A 20,826-nucleotide genomic window follows, 5' to 3' on the forward strand; every position below is an offset into this window, starting at 1 on the left:
ATTTATTGTTAAAAGAGTAGTTTAAGCCTCATTCACATGGACTGGGTTTCAACCCAGCAGTGACTGAGATTAAAGATATTTTCATTTCTAAACATTATGCATATTCTGCTCTAAGGATTATTAACTTGGACTTTCTATAAGGGTGCCACCGGATTGTCACTAGTGTGTTCAATAGGGTTGCTGAAAGGACAAGAGTGGTGTGTCTGTCGTATGCCTTCAGGATACATATGGTATGCTGCAGTATCACTGCAGTACAAGAAAAGGCTCGGACTTGAAAAGAAACATAACTTCAGTTGATTTCAGTTGAGATGGTGTGCTTTTATTTGTTAACAAAGAAACGTAAGGTTAACAGTGTGGCTTTTAAGGATTTTACCATTTTAGTGCAAAAGCAGTGGAACCTATTGGGTGTCATAATGTGTACAACAGCAGGTATCAGCATGATCCATCAGTGTGGCACATCCCTGCACACACCAGCACTTAATTTTTGTTAAATAGAAATCACAGACTGATGGAGACTGTAAGATACCTGGAGGATATCTGGTCCAAGCTTTGCTGAAGGCAGGGCCATCTCTGGAGTTACTGTAGGTTTCCTAGTCAACTTTTAAATATTACAAGGGACGGAGACAGAGACTCTGGGAAACCAGTTCCATTTGACTACACTTAACATAAGGACTTATTTTGCTTGTATCTGATGAGAATTTCCCTTGCTGCAATTTGCCTCTTGTCCTTCCCCTGTGTAGCTCCAGGAAGAGGCTGGCTCTGCCTCTGCTATACCCACGCATTCAATAGTGACAGACAGCCATCGGATTCTTCCTCTGCCTTCTCTCTCAAGGCTGAGTAGACCCAGCTCTCTTGAGCCCCTCTTGCACATCATGTTCAGCCATTGGGGTGGGTCACTGTTGGACTTGCTTCAGTTAGCATCTTTCTGGTGCCAGGGAGCCCCAAACTGGACACAGAACTGTACTAGTATTTCTCTATTGATATGTAACAGTAGGAGGCCTATAATTTTTAAAGGAATTGGAGGTATAAAAGGTTCTCAGTAAAACTTGATCTTTTCTTAGTGTTACTAGAGCATCCTTCAGACCCATATCGATGTGTAATGCTGCGGTATGCAGCTGTGCATCATGCTTTTATTTAACATGCAGATGCAAAAGGTAGACACTGCACATCCTGCACAGCCTTTAGGAGAGGATGGGAGATGTGCAGTCCCAAGTTTGACTAACACAGAGAAGAAAATTTCCAAACCAGACGCATTTTCAGTTTTATATTTATTTGTTTAATTGCCTGCTAATCCCTTTAATACACACAAACAAATCAGTTTAAAATTAAGATGGTTCACATCAAATTAGCAGAATTATCAGGCTGCCACATCAGCAACAGTGGCTTGAAAAGGTACCATAAATGGGTAAGACAGCAGGGGAGCCTATTTTGGCTTTTGCCTTCTTAAGTGGCTGATGAGAACTCCTCTTTGGACATCAGGCTAGGTCAGAATGGGATGTTCTAGTTCATATTCACACAAACAGGAGATGTTTCCATTCCAGTATCTTTGAACTCAGAAGGTTTGTTGATAGTAAAAACACTCAGCATTTGGTTACTCAACCAGTATAAATTCACCAATATTCTGAGGCTCTACCATTAGTCAGTCCACCTAAATGATCTTTATCATCTTAATAAGATGACAGGGTACTTGTTAGTGTTTAAAAAGCTATCCAAATAATGGCATGGAAATCTTGGGAATATAATTCTGGTATCAGTCACTCGGCTATGCTCAGAGAGGGGAAGAAATCTTGTTTTACAAACAGCTGCTTCTCACTTTCTCTTAGTGCTTCTCACTTTCCCTTCATGTTTCAGAATACAGCAACTTAGCTCTGAACAGCAATACATAAGAGAGTATTTAGCTCAGTCAAGCTTTAAAAGTTTGTTTCTTCATAAAAGCATGATTTGGGGAATCTTTTTTTTTTTTAGTGCAGGCCAATTGCTTCATGCTACTGAGGCAGAGATTTGATAATGCTGTCATTTGGAAGTGCACACAGTGGCTGTATGAAGGCAGCATCTTTACACACAATCAGTTATGCAGCTCTCGTTCCACAGTTGAGGTGCAGATTGGAGTGCCAGCCAGCCCTACAGCAAATTACGACATAATGCTAAGGAGTTCTGTTGTAAAATAGTACATCAGGAATTTTATTTTTGTCTACTCTGTCCTCTGAGAGGTTCATTAGTCTCCAGTGATAGATGCAGCTTGATTCTTGCCTTTTAAAGAACTATGTCAAGGGGGTAATTCTAGCCACTTTTTGTGCAGATACTTGAACATCTGTTTCTCCTTCATTTATCTGCCAAAGAATATTAGTTCAGAATAACACCTACTGATTTTATATACTGCTGCTATGGGGTTTTTACTTCATAATAATAAAGGTGAATACCTTAAGTGGCCTTTCTATAGGCCTTAAGCAAAATCACATGTAACAAAATCATAAAGTGCATAGGTTGTATGATAATTTTGTATTAACATTAAGCTAAATTTAAGATGCCATCACATGTAGCTGTCATGTTTCTTCACACTATCCATCTGAAATTTATACCACCCCCATATTCTGTGAGCCTGCTCTTTACTGTGGCAAATTCAAATATCTTGTAGTTAAATAGTTTCTAGGAACCTTGCAGTATTTGCAGATTATCAGTGTCATCTTTTCCTGCTGCTTCTTCCTCATTTGCAATTATAATAATTCACGATATTTCAGCCATCTCCACAGCAACTAATTATGATGGCAGAAATAGACTGACATCTATTGCTATTATGCAACAGAAATAAGTGAACTTTCACAAAAATATATCATCCAAATCTTACTGATGTAAAAAAAGACCAGGATAAAGTTGGAACAGAAGAATATTTAGGTAGAGTTGATCATTAAATTGGTATTATTTCTCTACTTGCACCTGAATTTTGAAAGTACTTCATGAATATTTTAATTAATGTACTCATAACAACCTAATAGCATTTTGATAATCTTCAGAAAAATATTTCAAGGTAGTGTCAGCTTTCATCAAACTTATAATTGTCCATGGAGCAGTGATTTGCAGCCTCTCTGTGGTTCTTTTGTGAAGCATTAGTCAAAATCTGCAGGGCAGCTCAACTTTATTCTTTGTTAAAAAACCATCTACAGTCAGGTCATTACCCGACATTGGGCAGAATTTCAGATTTCAGGTTTGCATTCCATTGGCACTTCACATACTGCACTGTCAGAAAGTGATCAATAATAATTAGGATTTGTCCAACATGAAATACAGCACACACTCCTGTACTTCCTAGATCTGAAAGAAAAAACAATTTTTAAAAAAAGTCATAGCTTATTCTGGAATTAATGAATGAAAAATCCTGAAGCCCATGTTGAAAAAGAGTTCTAAGCCAGGGTGCCACATCAGCTATTAAGCTACTTTTGCAACCAGCACTACACAGGCCATGAAACCTGAACCCATTTTTGTAATTCTAGATGCCAGTATGTTGAACTCTATATTACTTAACAGGTCTGATTTAATCACACAAGAAGAATCCTCTGACATGTGTGGTAAGGAGATAAAATTCAAGTTCCTTTCAAAGGCAAATTTGATGCCTTTGCACATTTCCCAACAATTAGATAATTGAATACAGTGCACAGTTTCCTGTGTTGGGATTGAGGGTGTTTTCTCCTGATTCATTAAACACATCCTTTAAAGATGAATACACTAAAGGACAGACATAGTAGATCAAACTGAAGTCTGTGTACCCCAGTACCTTTTCTTGTAGTCAACAGTTATGTTTAGTAAAAGCATATGCAAGAAGCAGGGTAAGTATATCTGTCCCCTCACATAACAAATAAGATTGCAGCACTCAGAAATTCATAAGCCAAAAGCTTCCAAATTAAGAAGCCATGTGTGGATTTAACCTCCATCGCTTTGTGCCATTTGAACCTGTTACACTTTTGACCTAAATGGGTATTACTTGCAGGTAATTCCACAATGAAAAAAGACGCTGTATACAAAAGCACATTTTTTTTTCCAGATACACCCCGATCATTTTGTTGGTTGCTCTTTTTTTCTTGCATTTTATAAAAGAGTGAATGCCTATTCATACTGTTACAAGACCTCTGTTGTATTCCCCGTTGGTTGACTGTTTCCCAGGGTGAAGATTTCTGTTTTGTAGTTTGCTCTAGCGTGGCACATGATCCCAAGGGCAGGTGATGCAGACTGACTCGCATCTCTCTGTGGTGTTACGGCCCTGGATCTGGAGCAATGGGCTGTGACCACACTGCATGAGAACAGGAGCTTATGCTGCTGCCAAAGGCCACCTCAGGCAGAACCCCTTCTGGCATGAATTTCCCCTCACCTCTGGGTCTGGAAAAGGGCAAGGGCTGTGGGGATGCTTTGAAAGGGCTATGCCAGACCAAAGGACCCCTGTTTGGTGCAGCCAGAGGGTGCACAGAATATGCATGTTGATGTTGGCCATCCTGTTTTCTGCCTTGATTTTCCTTCAGGGGAACTATGTGGTTCATGCAGAGCACAGCCTAGGTGACAGTTACCGTGTATTTTTGTGAATATCAGGGGACCAGGACCTTGATATAAAAGAAGAGATAACAAAATATGCAGTTTCACTATTACTCTTCACTCCTGTACAAGATATCCCATCCCTTTAATCATTCTTTTCCCATAGCTGTTTTAGTTCTGCTGTATCTTTTTGGAGATGGGTAACCAGACTTGCATTAGCTATAGATTAGTACACTAGCACAAAGTTGCTGTATTTATTTCCTGATAATTCCTGATTTCTGTTTCCTTTTTTACTGCCCCAAGCATTAAGATGATGTTTTCAGAGAATTCTCTGCAGCTCTCTTTTTTTCCCAAGCAATCTCTTTGAGTAGGAATGACTAATTTAGCTGTTCTTAAGTGTGTGTAGTTAGGGCTGTCTTTTCCCAGATGTCTTTTTTGCTCTTATCAATGTTGAATTTTGTCACACATCATTTAGTATCATAAGATCTTTGGTAGCTCTTTGCAGGCAGCCTTAGTTTTGACTTCAATCAGCAAATTCTGTTATCTCCCTATTGACATACTTCCTAAAATGTGTCTTTGTGAAAAAGAGAGCAGGTCATACCTCATCCTTCTGTTTTATGTATGGGGCATTCCTCCTTGCTTTCTACATCTTATTAATCCACTAGAGGATGCTCACTCTTATCTCATGCAATTTTAATTCTTTCAGTGACCTTAACATAGGGGTTTTGGAACTCTGAAGGCACCAACGTGGAACAGAGCACCTTTATTCACTCACTTCTCTGAAGTTCCCACCTCAAATCTAGGATGATTCCACTCCCATCTCTCTTCTGTTCTAGGTCTCCTAGGTCTATTTTATATAGCTGTTCCTAGACTGGTGGCATGGAAACCAGACTTAATGGTCTGTAATTCCCGGGTGACTTTTGGAATCTTAAAAATAGCAACCTTCTGTTGCCACCTCTCACTTTTTTATCTTACTTAGGTTATATGCCATGCTCACTAGTTCATATTTGATTTCCTGAGGAACACTGGGAAAAAAACTATCTGGTTTTAGAAGTTTACTACTCTTAATTTTAACAATTTCTTTAAAAGCTCCTCCAAGTGACACTTCACTTAGAAAGACTTCCACAGCTCCCTGTAAAGAAGAGTTTCACTCTGCGATTCTGCTGAAGCTCTTCAGGATTATCACTGTTGTGAAAAATATTTGGTGTGTTTACTATGGCATTTATCCTTCTGGACCATTGCTTTCAACCTTAGATCATCTATGAATCTACAAGTTTTCTGTTTGGTTTTCTACACGTTTATCAGATAAACTGTATTTATCACTTAGTTTATTAGTTTATTTGTCAGAGAGTAGGGACACACTGGAATACTGAGATATCAGACTGCCATTATATCTTTACTTTATACAATATTATCTACATTTATAATGTGATTACACCATAAGAATTGTCTAGGCTATTATCATATCTCCTTCACTTCACTGTCCTTCCTGCTTATTATTTTCTAAATTTGCTTCTTATATCAGTACTTCAGTTCAAAATTGTTATTGTCTACTGATGTTTGATATCTTCAACTCTGTTTACCCATCCCAGACAAGCATCATAACTATGTTTTTGCACACAAAAAAAGCACAGTAAGATAACATATAATACTAAGTGCAAAAATGCCTTATTTTCTCAGATAACTTAAGCACTTGCTGGAAAGGAGAATAAAACCATTTGTCATTGGTGGATTTTTTAAAAAATATGTCCTATTAAAATAATGGAATAGTTCATACTACGAGGCAGGATGGTGCATGCCAAATTCTCATTAAGATATTCTGCATTATTGTTACTGTAATTGAAATCCCAGTCTCATCTTTTTTCGGTCTTCTGATTCCAGAGAACTGCCATGCATAGTGGAAAGTTTCCCTCCATCTGGGAAAGTTATCTTTTCAGCCAAAAAATGTAAAAAAATCAGACCAAGACTCTGAATGTGTAAAACATACTGAAACTGCATGTGTGGCTTTACTGTAGCTTGAACTGTTACCAGCTTCCAAGCCAGAAAGTAGAACTGTGCTATTTTGGGTGATAAGACAATGATGTTAAAGGCACTTTGGGGTTTTTTTCAGCTTTATGTCTATTGTGTACCAACCAGCTAGTGCTATTGCACAAGCTGGAAATATCATCCAAAGATAATTGCTGGATGATATGACAGCTGCAATTCAGGAATCTTCTTATTTTGGAGGAAGTGTCTGTTGCTTTGTGATTCAGTCATTTCTATAATCAAGCATTAAATGAATGATTTCCTGTTTGGCTCCTAACAGAGGTCTGTGTTAAAGAGTTCATGCCAGTTCATTCTAATAACAAATGCATTTTTAATTTGTGTATGCTTAGTTGAGGTTTTCTGCGTGTACAAAAGTAGTGATGGTTTCCAAGAAGTAATTGAAATCTTAATAACTTCTCTCTCCAAAATGTGCAAAGCCAAGTTCGGATTTAAGTAGGTATTTCTTAGTTGCAACCTATACTTTGTAAGATTTGTTTTAAATAGGTGTACATGTGGACACATATGCTCAACTATTCATCAGCTTTGTGTGACTGTTTGGGAGGCTGCTATGTACTAATTATTCCAGTGTAAGCAGAAGAATAGTTTCCTAAACTGTAATTTACTACAGCATGTTGTGTGTGTAAATACACACTTTCGGTAATGCGCAGTTATTTTTTAAGTTATCCCAAATTGCTGTCTGGTGACATAGAAGCATCCAGCAGATCAAGCTTTCTTAACTGTAGCCAAGTAAGATTTTGTTAGGCAGTAATGCACTGGTTTTACACATCATCTGTCTGTGGGTATCAGGCATTATTTGTAAACTTACATATGTAAGGTAAACTCAAGCTACACAGCAGTTTGCGGTTACTATTAAAAGTTGTGCTGCTTGTCTTCCTGAGTATAGCTCTCCTTTCTATCAGCAGGGAAATCCCCCAGGCTGGCAAACAGGTGAACCTAATACTGGCCAGTAGTTTGGTGGTCATCTCCTGGTGGTCTGTCCAAGCATTCCTCCTCCCTTCTTAACATCAACCTGCCATTGTTTTGGTTCTGTCTTGATACTTTTCTCCCTCTTTCTGCCCCAGGAAGACAGATTCCTTCACCTTCTAAAAGTGGGTGAATCCAGTTTCCTGACATCTGTTAGAATTGTTTCTGTAAACTGTGCTCTGTATTTTGCCATCTGGATGTGTTGTCTGATGAGGAGCAAATCCAAAAGCAGCAGCTTGCCTGGTTATTTATACCCCATGTGTAAACTCTGTTCTGGAGAGAATTCTGTTGAGCTGCAGGAAGTCACAGGAGTCGTCATCTTACTGTAGTGATGCCCACCACTCAGATGCTTTGGTTTTTGCTTTGGAGAAGGTCCCTTAAACTACTGTGCAGCAGAATATTGCAAATAGACGTTTCTGCCATTACAGATGACACTGCAGATCCCTACTGCAGTATCTTCTGTCAGGGTAACATCTTCTCAGGGTAAGGGAAGCACGCTTGCACCAAGCTCTTCACTAATTTGCTTTTAGCACAGTTGATGTTTGTTGTACGTACAGAAATCTGAGACTGCAAGCTGCCTAAAGCAAGTTGAGTCACTTGTAAAAAGCAAACATTCTTTGGGATGTTCAGCTGCTGTTGATGTTCTTACATATTTCTTTCAGATGGCATCACTCGTCTGGTTGCAAAGGCTTGATGAGTAGAATACATATTTTTACTGTTTCTATAACTTCTGCATGTTGTAATGCAAAAGACTGTAGGAAAAGCCATCATTTCATCTGCTAGTGGTCCATGTGAAAATATGAATGGATCTCCTGTCATAAGGATTACGTTAGATGCCTTCTGCTGGTACTTAGGGCATAGCTTCATTGCAGTAAGAACTGTGGTGGTAATAGCTATGCTAAATTTTTCTTTAATCTAGATATAGCTACATAGGGCACTGGTAGCAGTATGGACTTCAGCATGGGCTGTTTGAGCCTGCCAGGTTTCTTATTTGGATGAAAGCCTTCACATAAGTCAGTACCACCCCCTCATTACTGGTTTTGATCCCTAAATTGTATATACTCAGAATGCCCAGGGTATGGCTTTCTGTGCTGCAATCACACTTTAATTGCAGAGCAGGTGTACTCTAAGATATGCTGTTACTTTATTGCAAATTTCTTTAAGCTAGAGAGTCTTATTTTTCATTAAATTGTGGAAAGCAATACCTGTTGGTGGCTCAGCTTTCCAGTTCTTGACCTAGTATTACCTATGATTCATGAAAATCCTGTGTTCCAGTTCAGAGAGGGAAAAAAAGGAGGAATTATTTTGTTCATTTTTTCAATATTCTGGTCAGTTTTCTGAATTTCTCCCTAACCTGCTGTACAATACTTCTCAAGTGTGACAAGAAAAGCAATTACGTAGGAAGGGGATGAAAATACGAGTCTTTCCAAGATACTATTGATAGACTATCACAGCTCATTGACGTAGTGGAGTTCTGCTTTGCTATTTATCAGCTGGGCAGTTGAGGGTGGTAACATTTTCCTTAAAGGTGTCTACAGTCTTGTTTTCTTTTCACTTCCATTTTCTTAGATTTTTGTTGAGCACACACCTTTAGTTATATTTGTCAAGTTTTCTTGGTTTATTTCCTGGTTTTATGTACTCATCTTCTGCCAGGCTTGCTCTGCTTGGCCTGTGAAATCCATTATGTTGGGTTTCTTTGGATCTAGCTTGAAATTTAGTACTTTCCCTAGGAAGACAGCTCCTTTGATTTTTTTCAGTCCTTCTATATGAAAAAATTACAGTCCATCTGCTCTTGGATTAGATTTCTGATTTCTTTAGTTCAGTTCCTTCTGTTAATTATGGTAGAGTTGTTCAGATTTAATTTCTCTGCCTTTCCTTGCATTTGCTGAATTCTTGGTTGTATGCTGCATTTCTGAATTGTGTTACTGTATTGTGATCTTCATTGCTTAATGCGATTTGCAGTATTTTGATTAGCTCCTGCAATTCTGTGTTTTTACAGATTTGACTTTGCATCCATTTTCCTCCTGAGCCTGTCCTCTGGCAGTTTACATGTAGTAATGATCTGTATAAATGTAGAGTTTTCTTCAGACTGATTTCAGCTTCTTCCCCAGTTTTACTTTCTTTTACCATCAGTAAGGATGGTAAGATTTTTGCCTGTGGTTACCAGGTGCGGCAACTGTTATACCTCCTAAACTCTTCTGGTTAGTAACTAGGGGTTTTCGACTTGATCCTGCATTTTCAAAGGAATGTGTATATTTTTACTGTTTAAAAACTTGCCTGTTACAAATGAATATTTACCATGTTCCTAGTCCAGGAGCAGGACCAGTGTCTTGAGCTGATTTGAATTTGAGTGGAAACAAGATGCCCTAGTATCATCTTCTCTGTGTTTTCAGATAGTCATAATCAAAAATAAATACAATTGTACTTGTAAGACTGGAAATAAAATAGTATTAATAGAGTTTGGGAATTTTTTTTTTTGCCTCTTTTTCCCATTACTATATTTGTCTTAATTGCAGATTAACAAATTTTAAGTCTAGAAAGATCATTTCTTAGCCTAGCGTGTTGGCCACTGACTGCAGAACAGTTGCTGGTAATGCTTTGCTACTGATCTAGCAAGTGACAAGCCAAGTTGTTTCAACTTGTCTGTACCTCTTTTCAACTACTGTAATGGTAATAATGATACTGGTTTACTCCTAGAGTGTTTTGAGTTACTCCTCCTGTGTGACGTCAATATCAGATTTTGTTCCTGTTTTATTAGTTTGTTTTGTAGCCACAGTTGTTTTCCAAGCAATTATGGTACTGAAGGAGATTTATTTGGTCAGCTACTGTAGCGACACCTGACTTGGAGAGGCATTTGTAATATTTTTTTTTTTTAAATCAAGCTTAACTTTTAATACACATCTTTCCCCTGCTGATGTTCACTTAATTCGTAATCTCACGGAACAGTAGTGCTAGGCTACAGTCAGACCAAGAAATGTCGTGGGTGGACATCACAGATGAAAAGGGGCTCCTAATCTTTTCTAGGTAGTAATCCTTCTGAGATAGATTTTGTAGATGGTACTGTTAGAGGAAAACTCAGGCTGAGATTAAAGACACCCAAAATTTCTGTAAAGAAGTTTAAATCTCAAAGATTCAGGAACCTGTTGGAATATTTTTTTTCTTCCCTCAGACTTCAAGACACTTATGAATGTTTGAAGCCAAGCAAAATTCATATTTATCACTGAGCAAAGCAAAATAGTTATTTCAACCAAGCTGTGTTTTGGCGTTGGTCAAACCCCAAGCTCACAGCAGCAATGCTGGGTGTCATGCCACAGCTATTGAAACAATCCCAAAATTAATGGAGCTCTGTGTGAGATAACATATCTACATTTTCCTCAGCTCCATCTGACACTTTCATCTACAGCAGCATTTCTTTTCTTAAAAGTACCCTCTTTGGTCAATTTTTATTTCAGGAGTGGAATCAGCCCTAATTTTATGCATCTTTACCTCAGCTCCTCAACCTTAGCTTCCTTTACAATCAGTAAAGACTAACAGTCACTTCCAAGGTGCAGTTCAGCCTGTTTTAGATGCTTACGTTAGACTGAGCTCAGTCATGCCTGAGACTTGCTCTTAATATATAAGGAGGACAGATCAGAGGCGGAAGCCCACACTGTAAAAATGTGTATCAGATGAATCCTGCTTCGTTTGATTATCAAGAAAGTCTACAGAGTTGGAAGAATTTCAAGATGATGGAACATATTTTGATGCATAATCTATCACATTTGAAAATCTCTCCTTCCTTAAAAGTCTAAAGGAAATATTGATGGTTGTTTATCTTAACAGTGTGGAAAGCAATTGGTTTACTTGTTCTGATTATTCAGATCTGAATTATTAGCAAAGAAATTTCTGACTCTTGAATCCAAATATAACTAATACACCAGAAAGCTGCTGCTCTGAGCTCCATTCCTATCTGTAACGACCTTTGCTTCCTAAAATCGTCATGAAATTTATAGTGGCCTTTGAAAGGAAGAATTCATGCAAAGCAGTCCCCAGTGCTTTTTAAGATAACAGCCAAGGGCAACCTCAGAAAAAAGTGAGGTTAAGATTCAACTGGCTAGCACAGACTGGAGTTCACTTTTGACTGTCAGATGAGAAGGGCAGGACTTGTTTATTTAGTCCACCCCTTGGTTTAAGCAGCAGCATGACAAGTTATGCAAAGGAGGCTGGTTTATTCTCATATAGATGCAGGTTGGAGGGATTTGTCTGGCATGTTTTGGTCTTGGAGGGAAGGATGTGAGGGACAGAAAGGTTACACATCCTAAATACATAAACGCCTCTTTGACTGGTTAATGGAGCAGCAGAAGCGCTTGGCACAGAGACAGCAGTGAGCTTCACCTTCTCAGCTGGAGGAGCAGCCCACAATCACTGCCATCACAGAGCACAACGGCTTACTAAAGGAATAAAGACAAAACTGTATTTGATTTCCAGAACAGGGGGGCAGGAAATACTCTTGACCCTGTCAAGGCTTTACTGATCTTAATGGGACTGCCCCAGAGAAAAGCTCTGCTTGAACAGTGGAGGGGTGCTGCTCCTGAGGGACAAGTTCAAAAACACTGGCTCAGAAATATTAATAAAAACATTTTACACTGTTTCTTCATCGGAGCTTAAAAGAAACAGCTTACTACAGAGCACACTGCCAAAGTCTGTACACTTATACCATAAAAGACACATATGCTCATTTCTATAAACTAGTAACTGAAGCTGTCTTGGAGGATCAATGAATTTAAGATAACCAGTTGCTGGCATAAGTAGACCCCATAAAGAAGGCTTAATGATTATTTCTAATCTCCTGGAAGATTGTACAAATGAAAAAAAATGAGGTTAATCACCAAGGAAAATCACCACTAAAGTACTACATCTTTTGTTAAATATTAATTTTATTTGATTTTTCCCCATCACAGAATTTACAAGGTTCTCATGAATCAAGGATTAATTCAGAGGTTTTTATTTATCCTCTGCTATGAATGGATCCCTTCTCAGTGGAGAGTGAATGAATTTATTTTGCATCAGCTTGAAAAGAAAATCTTTCGTAAAAGAATTGGCAATTTTTGCCAGAGAAATCCAGACCAAGTGAAACATTTCATTGTTCGGGCTGTTAGATCCTAATGAGTTCTGCATCTAAGCACTTGTGATTTTTTCCTGTCTGATCTAGCAGTAGCATAGCAGTTTATGCACTTAAATGTACGAGACTTGTTTGAGAGGAAGATTTGTATTAAAGGAAGGCAGCATGTTCCATAGTTTTAATATAACATCTGTTATTATCATTCAGTGCTGCTCTTAGCCCAGCATGCCCTTCCTCTAAATATCTTATTAATTAAACTGGCTTAGTAGGAAAATAATTAATACTTTAAGTCCTGTACCTACTTAGAAAGGATTTAGAAACTGAAAAAAATTGTGTTAGTCTGAGCTTTAAACTGGAGGGTTGTGGGGATTTTTCATTCTTGAGCAGAAGCAGATTAGAACTAAAAGGGAATATGTGAAAAGCCTATGTATATAGAGTCTTCCAAAAATATATATTCTATCTTTGAACCTCTGCTAGACTGCAAAAATAGTCCATGACTTTGAGAAGTCTTGGTGAATACTTGAGTGTCTTCCCCAACAACTGTTTTGGGAGAGGTGCTCCTTCACTTCTTCAGAATGCCCTGCCAGCCCTGTTTAGCACTTGATCCCCCAGAATTGTTAACTCCAATTAATAAAATTACCGTGTTTCGTACCACTACTTCAATAACGTGGTGGGACCTCCTAACCATGAAGTGGGTGCTACCTTGCATAGCCAGCTGTTGACTAAACAGGAGACTGAAACAGTGAACCCAGGTGAATTTGTATGTAAAATGTGGATCTGTTGCTTAGCTATTTATGGTAAAGTACAAAAATATCAGTATTTGCCCATGTCTTTCTTTTGTGAGCAGTGCTGCTGTCTATATGCAGAAACTGCTGCTCTGCTGTTTCACCCAACTTGATTTCCGACTGAATAACAAGCTCACACAGACTGGGTGTTGTTCACTGCTGACACTAAACAGAAAATTACACTTTTTCAGACCTATTGGAAAAGATGTTGGGTGCTGCCAAATAGCTCTTTAAAGTCAGGGGTTTAACAGTTTCTTTGGTGGGAGAGAGCTCGGGAGTTAGCTGTTGCTTGTTTGGGCTTTTTTTGGAGGGACTGAAGGTAGCTCTTCTTAAGGAGGAGGAAAAAGCTTTAAATGCCGTACCAGAACAAGGGCCCTTCGGCACTGGGAAAAGGCAGCTTGGAGAGCAGTCTGCAATGCGATTTCAGAATCTGATTGCTGGGTATTTCTTTTCAAAAGCATATTAGAAACTTAGAAATCAAAGTTTCATTGAAAGTCAGTGAGGTACCTAAAGTGCTTCTTTAAATGGGGCTGAGGCACTCCAGAAAATGCTGTGACTGCTATGTTAACAGCTTCCAGAATAAAACTGTATCATGCATCTGGCTAATGGGTATGGGGTCTTGTGTCTCAGACATTATTAATTCTGATCAGGGCTGAAGTTCAGAGGACGTGTTCAGGGGAGACTGGGGTTTTTATTAGCTACTAACCGTACCTACTTGTCATCTTTGTCCTGAAGAATACATGTTCAAAACTGATTTTAAAAATGGAAAACCCTAGATTTATCCTGTACAAAAGAGTGAAGCAGAGCTGGCCTTGTTTGCACTAAGCCTTAAGTATCTGACAGCAAATAAGTGCAGCACAGCTGATTCACCAAGTGTATGTGCCCCTGCAGGAACAGCCAACATGCAGCAGTGTCAGAAAAGGTTACGCCCTCATGTTTACAGGGATGGAGAGAGGATTTCAAAGCCTCTTTTGCTTTAAATCTGCCTTGGGCAGACTGGAGATGCTACGTCCCAGTTCATTTGTGTGTGCATGCATCTGTGCTGGGTCTGATAGGGGAGCATATGGCAGAAGTGATTCGCCCTTGACTGTGCCTCTTTTTTGGCAGGCACAGGCTTGTTTCTCGCAGAGCGAGTGCAGTCGCAGCCGCTCCTGCACATCACTTCTTGTGCCCCTTGCTTGCTGGCTTTCAGCTCTTTGCCTGAATGCATGTCCTTTGTGGTGTTTTGGTTAATTGGACATTGTTTTAATTACTGCTGAACCAAACAAACATGAAATTTCTATCTGTCATTTTGCCACCCCAGTGACCATGGTCTCCAAGCAGCCAATATAGGATTTGAGCTGTTCAGACCTGGTGGAAATTGCAGTGGCTCTCATGGAGTTTCCCTCATTTACACCTATTTTGGGGAAAACATCCCTCCAGGGAGGAGAAGGCTCTATTAAACATCTCCTTTTTTGCAGTCCCAAATGCCTTGATATGCTTTCACTGGAATTAATGGGAAACAGGCATTGATTTCAGGGCGGCAGAGGTGCCAGTCCTCTTCTGTGGCCTTGGGGACAGTCCACGGCCATATCTTTCATTGGTGTGAGATTTTGCATTGCCTCCTTTCTTACCTTTCCCTCTCTGGCTTTGGCATTAATTGTCTTTCTCCCTTTGCTGTTTCTAATTCTCCATAGAAATGCTTGGATTGTGTCAAAGTTAAGCAGTGGGAGTGCAGACATGCCCTCAAATTGGTCAGTCTATAGCCATTTCTGTCAATAACGGCCATACTACAGCAGCAGGCAGATTCTCTGCACTGCCAGTAGCCTTTATTTTGATAAACTAATTTGCCACTGACTTGCAGAGGAAAAAAAAATTTTTTTAAATCTCTTAAAAGGCATAGAGCCTTTTAAAACCGTTTTACTTCTTTTCTATTTATATGACCCTTCTCCTTTGCTTACAGCTTTGGAAAGAAAAATATCAATGAGGCAGAGCAGAGAGGAGCTTATAAAACGAGGAGTGCTGAAAGAAATTTTTGATAAAGGTAAGTGTTCTTCTTTTCACAACATTAAATTGACATCCCATATAGTTTTATGGGCACATATTATGTTATTGTAACACTGAACTTGGGAATACAGTCTTGAATTTCAGGACTGTGCAGAATAAGATCTCCAAACATCTCTTTTTAATTTCACTGTGGGCTGGCCCTCTCCATTGAATACATGTGCTAGTTATCTAGCAAATAAAACTGAAAACTAATCAGAAATGTAAAGCAGTAGAAATATAAATCATGGCAGCATGCAGCAGTCATTTGCTGCAAAACAGCCGTCCAGACTGTGGGGAAATGGAGTGGGTCTGTGCCTGCATGTGTTAGCATTGTCTGGTTGAGTCACTCTGCGATTAACTATTGTGGAAAAGGGAAACATTTAGAGGTTTTAGATACTGGCAAGCACAGACCAGTGCGCATTCCCTTGAAACAGCTTAGAAGACATAGTAATAATAATAATAATTATTATTATTATTCCTTGTTCAGGATAATTCATTTTTTGAGTTGGTATTTCAATGTATTATTTATGCAAAATGTCATTGTTTTACAAACAGCATTGTTTTATACTGGTAATATGACACATATTTGACATCTATTATGTATGTGTCTATCTTTAACCTTAGCTTTTATTTGTTTTGCTGCTTCCCTTGTCAATAACTAAGGTAATGAATTCATCTAATTGTATAAAGACATGCCAGAGTTTCCTCTTAATTTCAATAGAATTTATGCATGTGCTTTAAAGCCTCATTAATTCAAAGCTTAAAAGTCTTTAACAATACCAGTACAAAACCTGTTAGAAGTCAATAGAAGTTATAAACTTTCACAGATAGTAGTAGAGTCTACTTCATAAAGTCTGAAGCATTTAAATTTGCTACCTACTTTTTGAGTCTAGCTTGGGAATTTTAAAATTTACTAAGCAGAACTGCTTATTTGTTTAAGAGAAAAAAACCCAAACCACTGCAAAACCAAAGAAATACAATGCTTGTCATTAAATTCTACCATTGTTACCCATTACATATTTTAGATACTGCTAGTTCTTTAGATCTAACACTGCCTGTGCTCTTACCATGGCCTGCTGCCTTGGAAGGCATTCTAGATGAAACTTCAGGGTAGAAACAACACCTAGCAAAAGGTTTGTCCTTCTCACCGCTTTGGGTTGTCCCAAGTTTTGGAGTGTGACTGGCATCAGATGTATACCCATGAGGCAGGCATCCCCATGGCCAGCGAGGTGCAGTCCAGGCTGTCACACCAAGCGTGTCATAGCACAGGGGAGGCTAGGTCGAAACTCCCCATTCAGTGCCCTGGTCAGCTCAGAAGTCAGCTTTCAGTCACACTTCCATCCAGACTGTGCCCTCGTTCATCTCTGCCTCACGTCACACACATAGCTGCTTTCTGACCCATCCCTACACATGCCTAAAGGCATCCCCAGGAAAAATCTTTCCTGTGCAGCCTGACCCTGCCCTCCATGCTACTACAAAAGTGTTGTAGCTTTCTACATTCATCATATAATGCTTTAGTTTGTAATCTTCTTGTCATCTTGTGAAGCAGATGCTAAGCTGTCTGGAGGTCCTCATCTGAAAAAGAGGTTAATTCCTCTTTGTAGTAATTTTTCACCTTTTCATATCAAAACAAGCTGGTATGAAACACATGCTGCTTCATCCTATTTGCAGTGCAAGAAGCAGAGGCATCAGACTTTTTCATTGTCAGGTGCCACTAGAAGGGAAACTACAATACAAATGCTGGACTTCTTATCCAGTATCTTACATTATTTCCTGCTGGTTGCAAACACGGGAAGCTAAGAATTGGTACCCCTCCTTGAAAGACAAAGAGGTAGGGCAGAGAAGAAAGTGGTAATACACAAATATAGCATCAGTGATCAATGGTACAAGTATATGAGTAAGGCAAGATTTGTAGAGCAAATGCAATTTTTCCTTCAGTGGTGTAATAATCTGAGAGTAATTCTAATAAGTGGTATTATATCTCACTGTGAACCTTAAGTGGAAGTAAGTAACATTTCCTTTTAATTCCTGTTAGGTAATCTCTAATCCTTCAAGAAAACACAGCAGACTTCAGCACTTCATAGCAAAGGGCTTTATTTGATGGTGATAGCACCTTCCGTGCCAAGAGACATCTTGCACAGACAATAGGTGTAGCCATAATGTTAAATCTCTTTGTCTCCCTTTCCTAAAAGGAAGACAAAGCAGACAGAATCAGCCTGTGAGTTAGCAGTTTTGCCTTTTTCTTTATTAAAAAAACCTATACAGATCAAAGGAAGCTTAATATGGATAGACTGACCCAAGAAGAAAAATTCTGAAGCTTGCAGTGTGTTTAGTATTGGTTTTATTCGATCTTCTATGTTTAAAAAAAAAAATAAAATAAAATAAAATAAACAGAATTAGCAAGTTTGTTCACCTGCTGTATGAATGACACACTGACCTGTTTGCTTCAGGATTTGCTGGCTTTTCAGAGGAAAGTGTCATCCAGCAGGTGAAAGTTAGCAGAGTGTAGTAAGTCACAGTGTTCACACATGGAACAGTCACTGCAGTCCAACTGCTATATTTGGGAAACAAGAAGTGCTTTTATCACTTCAGTGACCCCCGCACTTAAACTAGTCAAGTGAAACCACTCCAGACTGAACTGTGGAGAGCTCTTTTCTTGGCAAGAGCCAGACTCATGACCAAATCAGTTTCTGTCATCTTCCATTTCCAGGGTTCCGTGACTTGAGTCTTCTGAAAATGTAGGCAAAGGTTGTAATTTTTTCAAATACTGTGTACTTTTGGAAAAACAGTAAGTTGAAGTATGTGATGAGGCACCTGCTGTTCTAATAGTTTGTGGGCAGGCAGTGCCAAGAGGTTAAAAATACAGCTTCCACCTGCAACTCAGAACATACCACAGCATTTAGACAAACTCACATTTCTTGCTATACCATTGCTCCCACACATAGATAAACAGCTTTGATTTTCACATGAAGGTATAACCATCCCAGAAGCTTCTGTCTTCTGATTTTCCCACTGTTCCATGGTGCCAAAGAATTAAATCTACTTGTAGTATTTTGATACCTCTTCTTTTATCTGAATGTAGATGAGATTGCCTGTAGTGAGAAATTTCTGAACATGAGTATGTACTGATTGCTCGCTTGAGACGATGGTGCAATGGTTCTGCACGGAAGTGCATCAATCTCCATCTTTTATATTTTTGTATTTTTGTACTCTGTAACTAATCAAAATGATAGATTTAGACCAAAATTTCAGGTTACTTAAATCCTGACAGGATTTGGAAGTGTTGCGCTTACATGCTGTGGCAGATTTTGTGGAGGTATGTGACCATAAGTTTGAAGAAGTGGCTTTGGTAATGTAGCAAGGAGGAAGACATGGCAGCCAATGGAGAGCCAGTTGTGCTGCAGTTTCAATATGTTGAGAGGATTTGAACTCCTCCAGAAGCAGGGAGGACATCCATACATCAGCCTGTCTCAAACTTCACAGAATCCCACTAAATCAGAGTCCTGCTTAGAGACTGAAGTCAAGGAGGATCCTAGTCACTGTGCTAAGTTAGCCACCAAGGCTAGGAAACAGCCCCAGGGACAGGTCTTGGCCACATGCAAGAGCAATCAGTTTTCCATCTCCTAGTCCATGGGGCCATGGCAGAGAAGGACATGAATTTTTCTATGCCCTTCCTAGCCTTTGCCATTGAGAATGCTTGCCTGGACAGTCTTACTTGAGAGCAGGCAAGTGCTGAAGGAGACAACCCAAAGTGGAAAACAACTGAGGATTTCAAACTCTCCTCATCGTTTTGTCTTCCTTAGCCATATTTGTCTACAGAAGGAGTGTACGACTCTGGCACTTTTCAGACATGCAAGAAGTTCCCTAATCCAAGGTGTTCAGAGTGCAAAGACACAGTGAGAGGGTAGGCAGAGCTCCAATGCAAAGACACTAGTCTGTACCCGTCAACGTGATGCACTGTGAGCTGCTTTGCATCAGGCAATTTCTAAAAAGTACCTGAAAGTAGAAATGGCAGGTGAGATTGGGAGTACAAACCATGCTTAGGGGACACACATTTTGAACATATCATCTATGCATTTCTAGGTTGTCACCCCATTCTGTTATTTCCACATGCTAAGGTGAGTCAGAGTGCCTGGGTAGAGTCCTCTGCGCCAGAGGTTTCTCTGAGGTCCTGTTTCTTCAGTGACTTGAGGTGTGCGGAGCCTCCTGAGTAACAGAAGAGCAGCCTTCATGTGCTCCTGTTGCTGCAGAGGTCAAGCTACTCTCTGGTCCTGTCCAAATCCAGCTGATTCACACTCAGCCAGCATTATCAAAGCTCATGCATTTAGGGAAAGTTGTTCTCCACTAAGTAGCAGCAGAGTCTGTGATAACACAGCAAAGGATTTAGCAAGTGTGCGAACAAAAGATTACATGTGTTATCACCATGCAAAATTAACTTTAAACTCATAGCCAGTTCCTGAAGACCAACTGATTCATCCATATCTACATAACAATCACATTACCAGAATTCTTTTCACTTGTATGTCAGCTACCCAGAATAGCTTTTAGGACTTTAAAAATAATAAGTAATTTGCCTTTTGTATCTGGTTGTCAAGCATATCTCTGATCCAGGATTAATTCACACTAAGATATTCTTCATGCCACAATTTGATCCACATCTTTGATCTGTTTGCTGTATTTGAGTTCTTCTGTAAGCAAGATCTGATTTAGAGTGTGTATTTCACTCATGATTCTGCGTCATGTATGATGATTTCAGTCAAATCCAAGGACAAGTTTTAGAGTCTAAATGAAGATTGGAGATACTCAGAGGTAAGATTAAAAGAGGTTATGCTGTCAGTACAGAGGGGTGTTGTGCTTGTTATAACAAAAAGTAAAAGCCAAATTTCATCTCATGTTTTACTTTTTTTGCAATCATAAGCCTTCAATGGGTCATTTGAATGTTATCTTCGTAAATCATGCTGAACATACCTTGAGAAGTGCAAAGTGCACTTCAGACAGTAAAATTTCAAGGTGCTCAGCATGTTGTGATAGGCATCCCACTTCATTAAAAATGTGTAGACATCCCTCCAAAAATTAAATGTTACTGGTTTTATCATGCATACTTTTGTCTGCTCACAGTTATGGTCAGATTTAGTCCTGCAGAGAAATAGTGAATATTGCTGGACACAATCACTGCCTTTGGTGAAGTTGCTCTGCATAAGAAACAGTTTCACTCTTTCATGGAACCAGGTAAATGAGACAACAGCAGCCCCTATCCCAAGCACATGTGAAGGGGTGTGTTTATATAAAAGGGAGACAGAGCAATCACAGAATGTGTAGCATTTCCACCCAAATGGCTAAGTCAAAAACCATTCAGCTTAAAAGGGAAGCAGAGCAATCTCAGAATAC

General features: G+C 39.2%; 1 protein-coding gene across 5 annotated transcripts in view; it reads left to right on the forward strand.

Annotated features, from left to right (window-relative positions):
• The window catches only part of PHACTR1 (phosphatase and actin regulator 1), a 303,617-nt gene that overhangs the window by 208,516 nt on the left and 74,275 nt on the right, over nucleotides 1-20,826 (forward strand). For all 5 annotated transcript variants that reach the window (XM_074899680.1, XM_074899683.1, XM_074899679.1 and 2 more), the window contains one exon: nucleotides 15,356-15,436. In XM_074899680.1, the coding sequence (XP_074755781.1) occupies nucleotides 15,356-15,436 (81 nt within the window). The remainder of the gene's footprint in view (nucleotides 1-15,355; nucleotides 15,437-20,826) is intronic.

Source organism: Athene noctua, chromosome 2 (genome assembly GCF_965140245.1).
Source record: "Athene noctua chromosome 2, bAthNoc1.hap1.1, whole genome shotgun sequence".
NCBI lineage: Eukaryota > Metazoa > Chordata > Aves > Strigiformes > Strigidae > Athene > Athene noctua.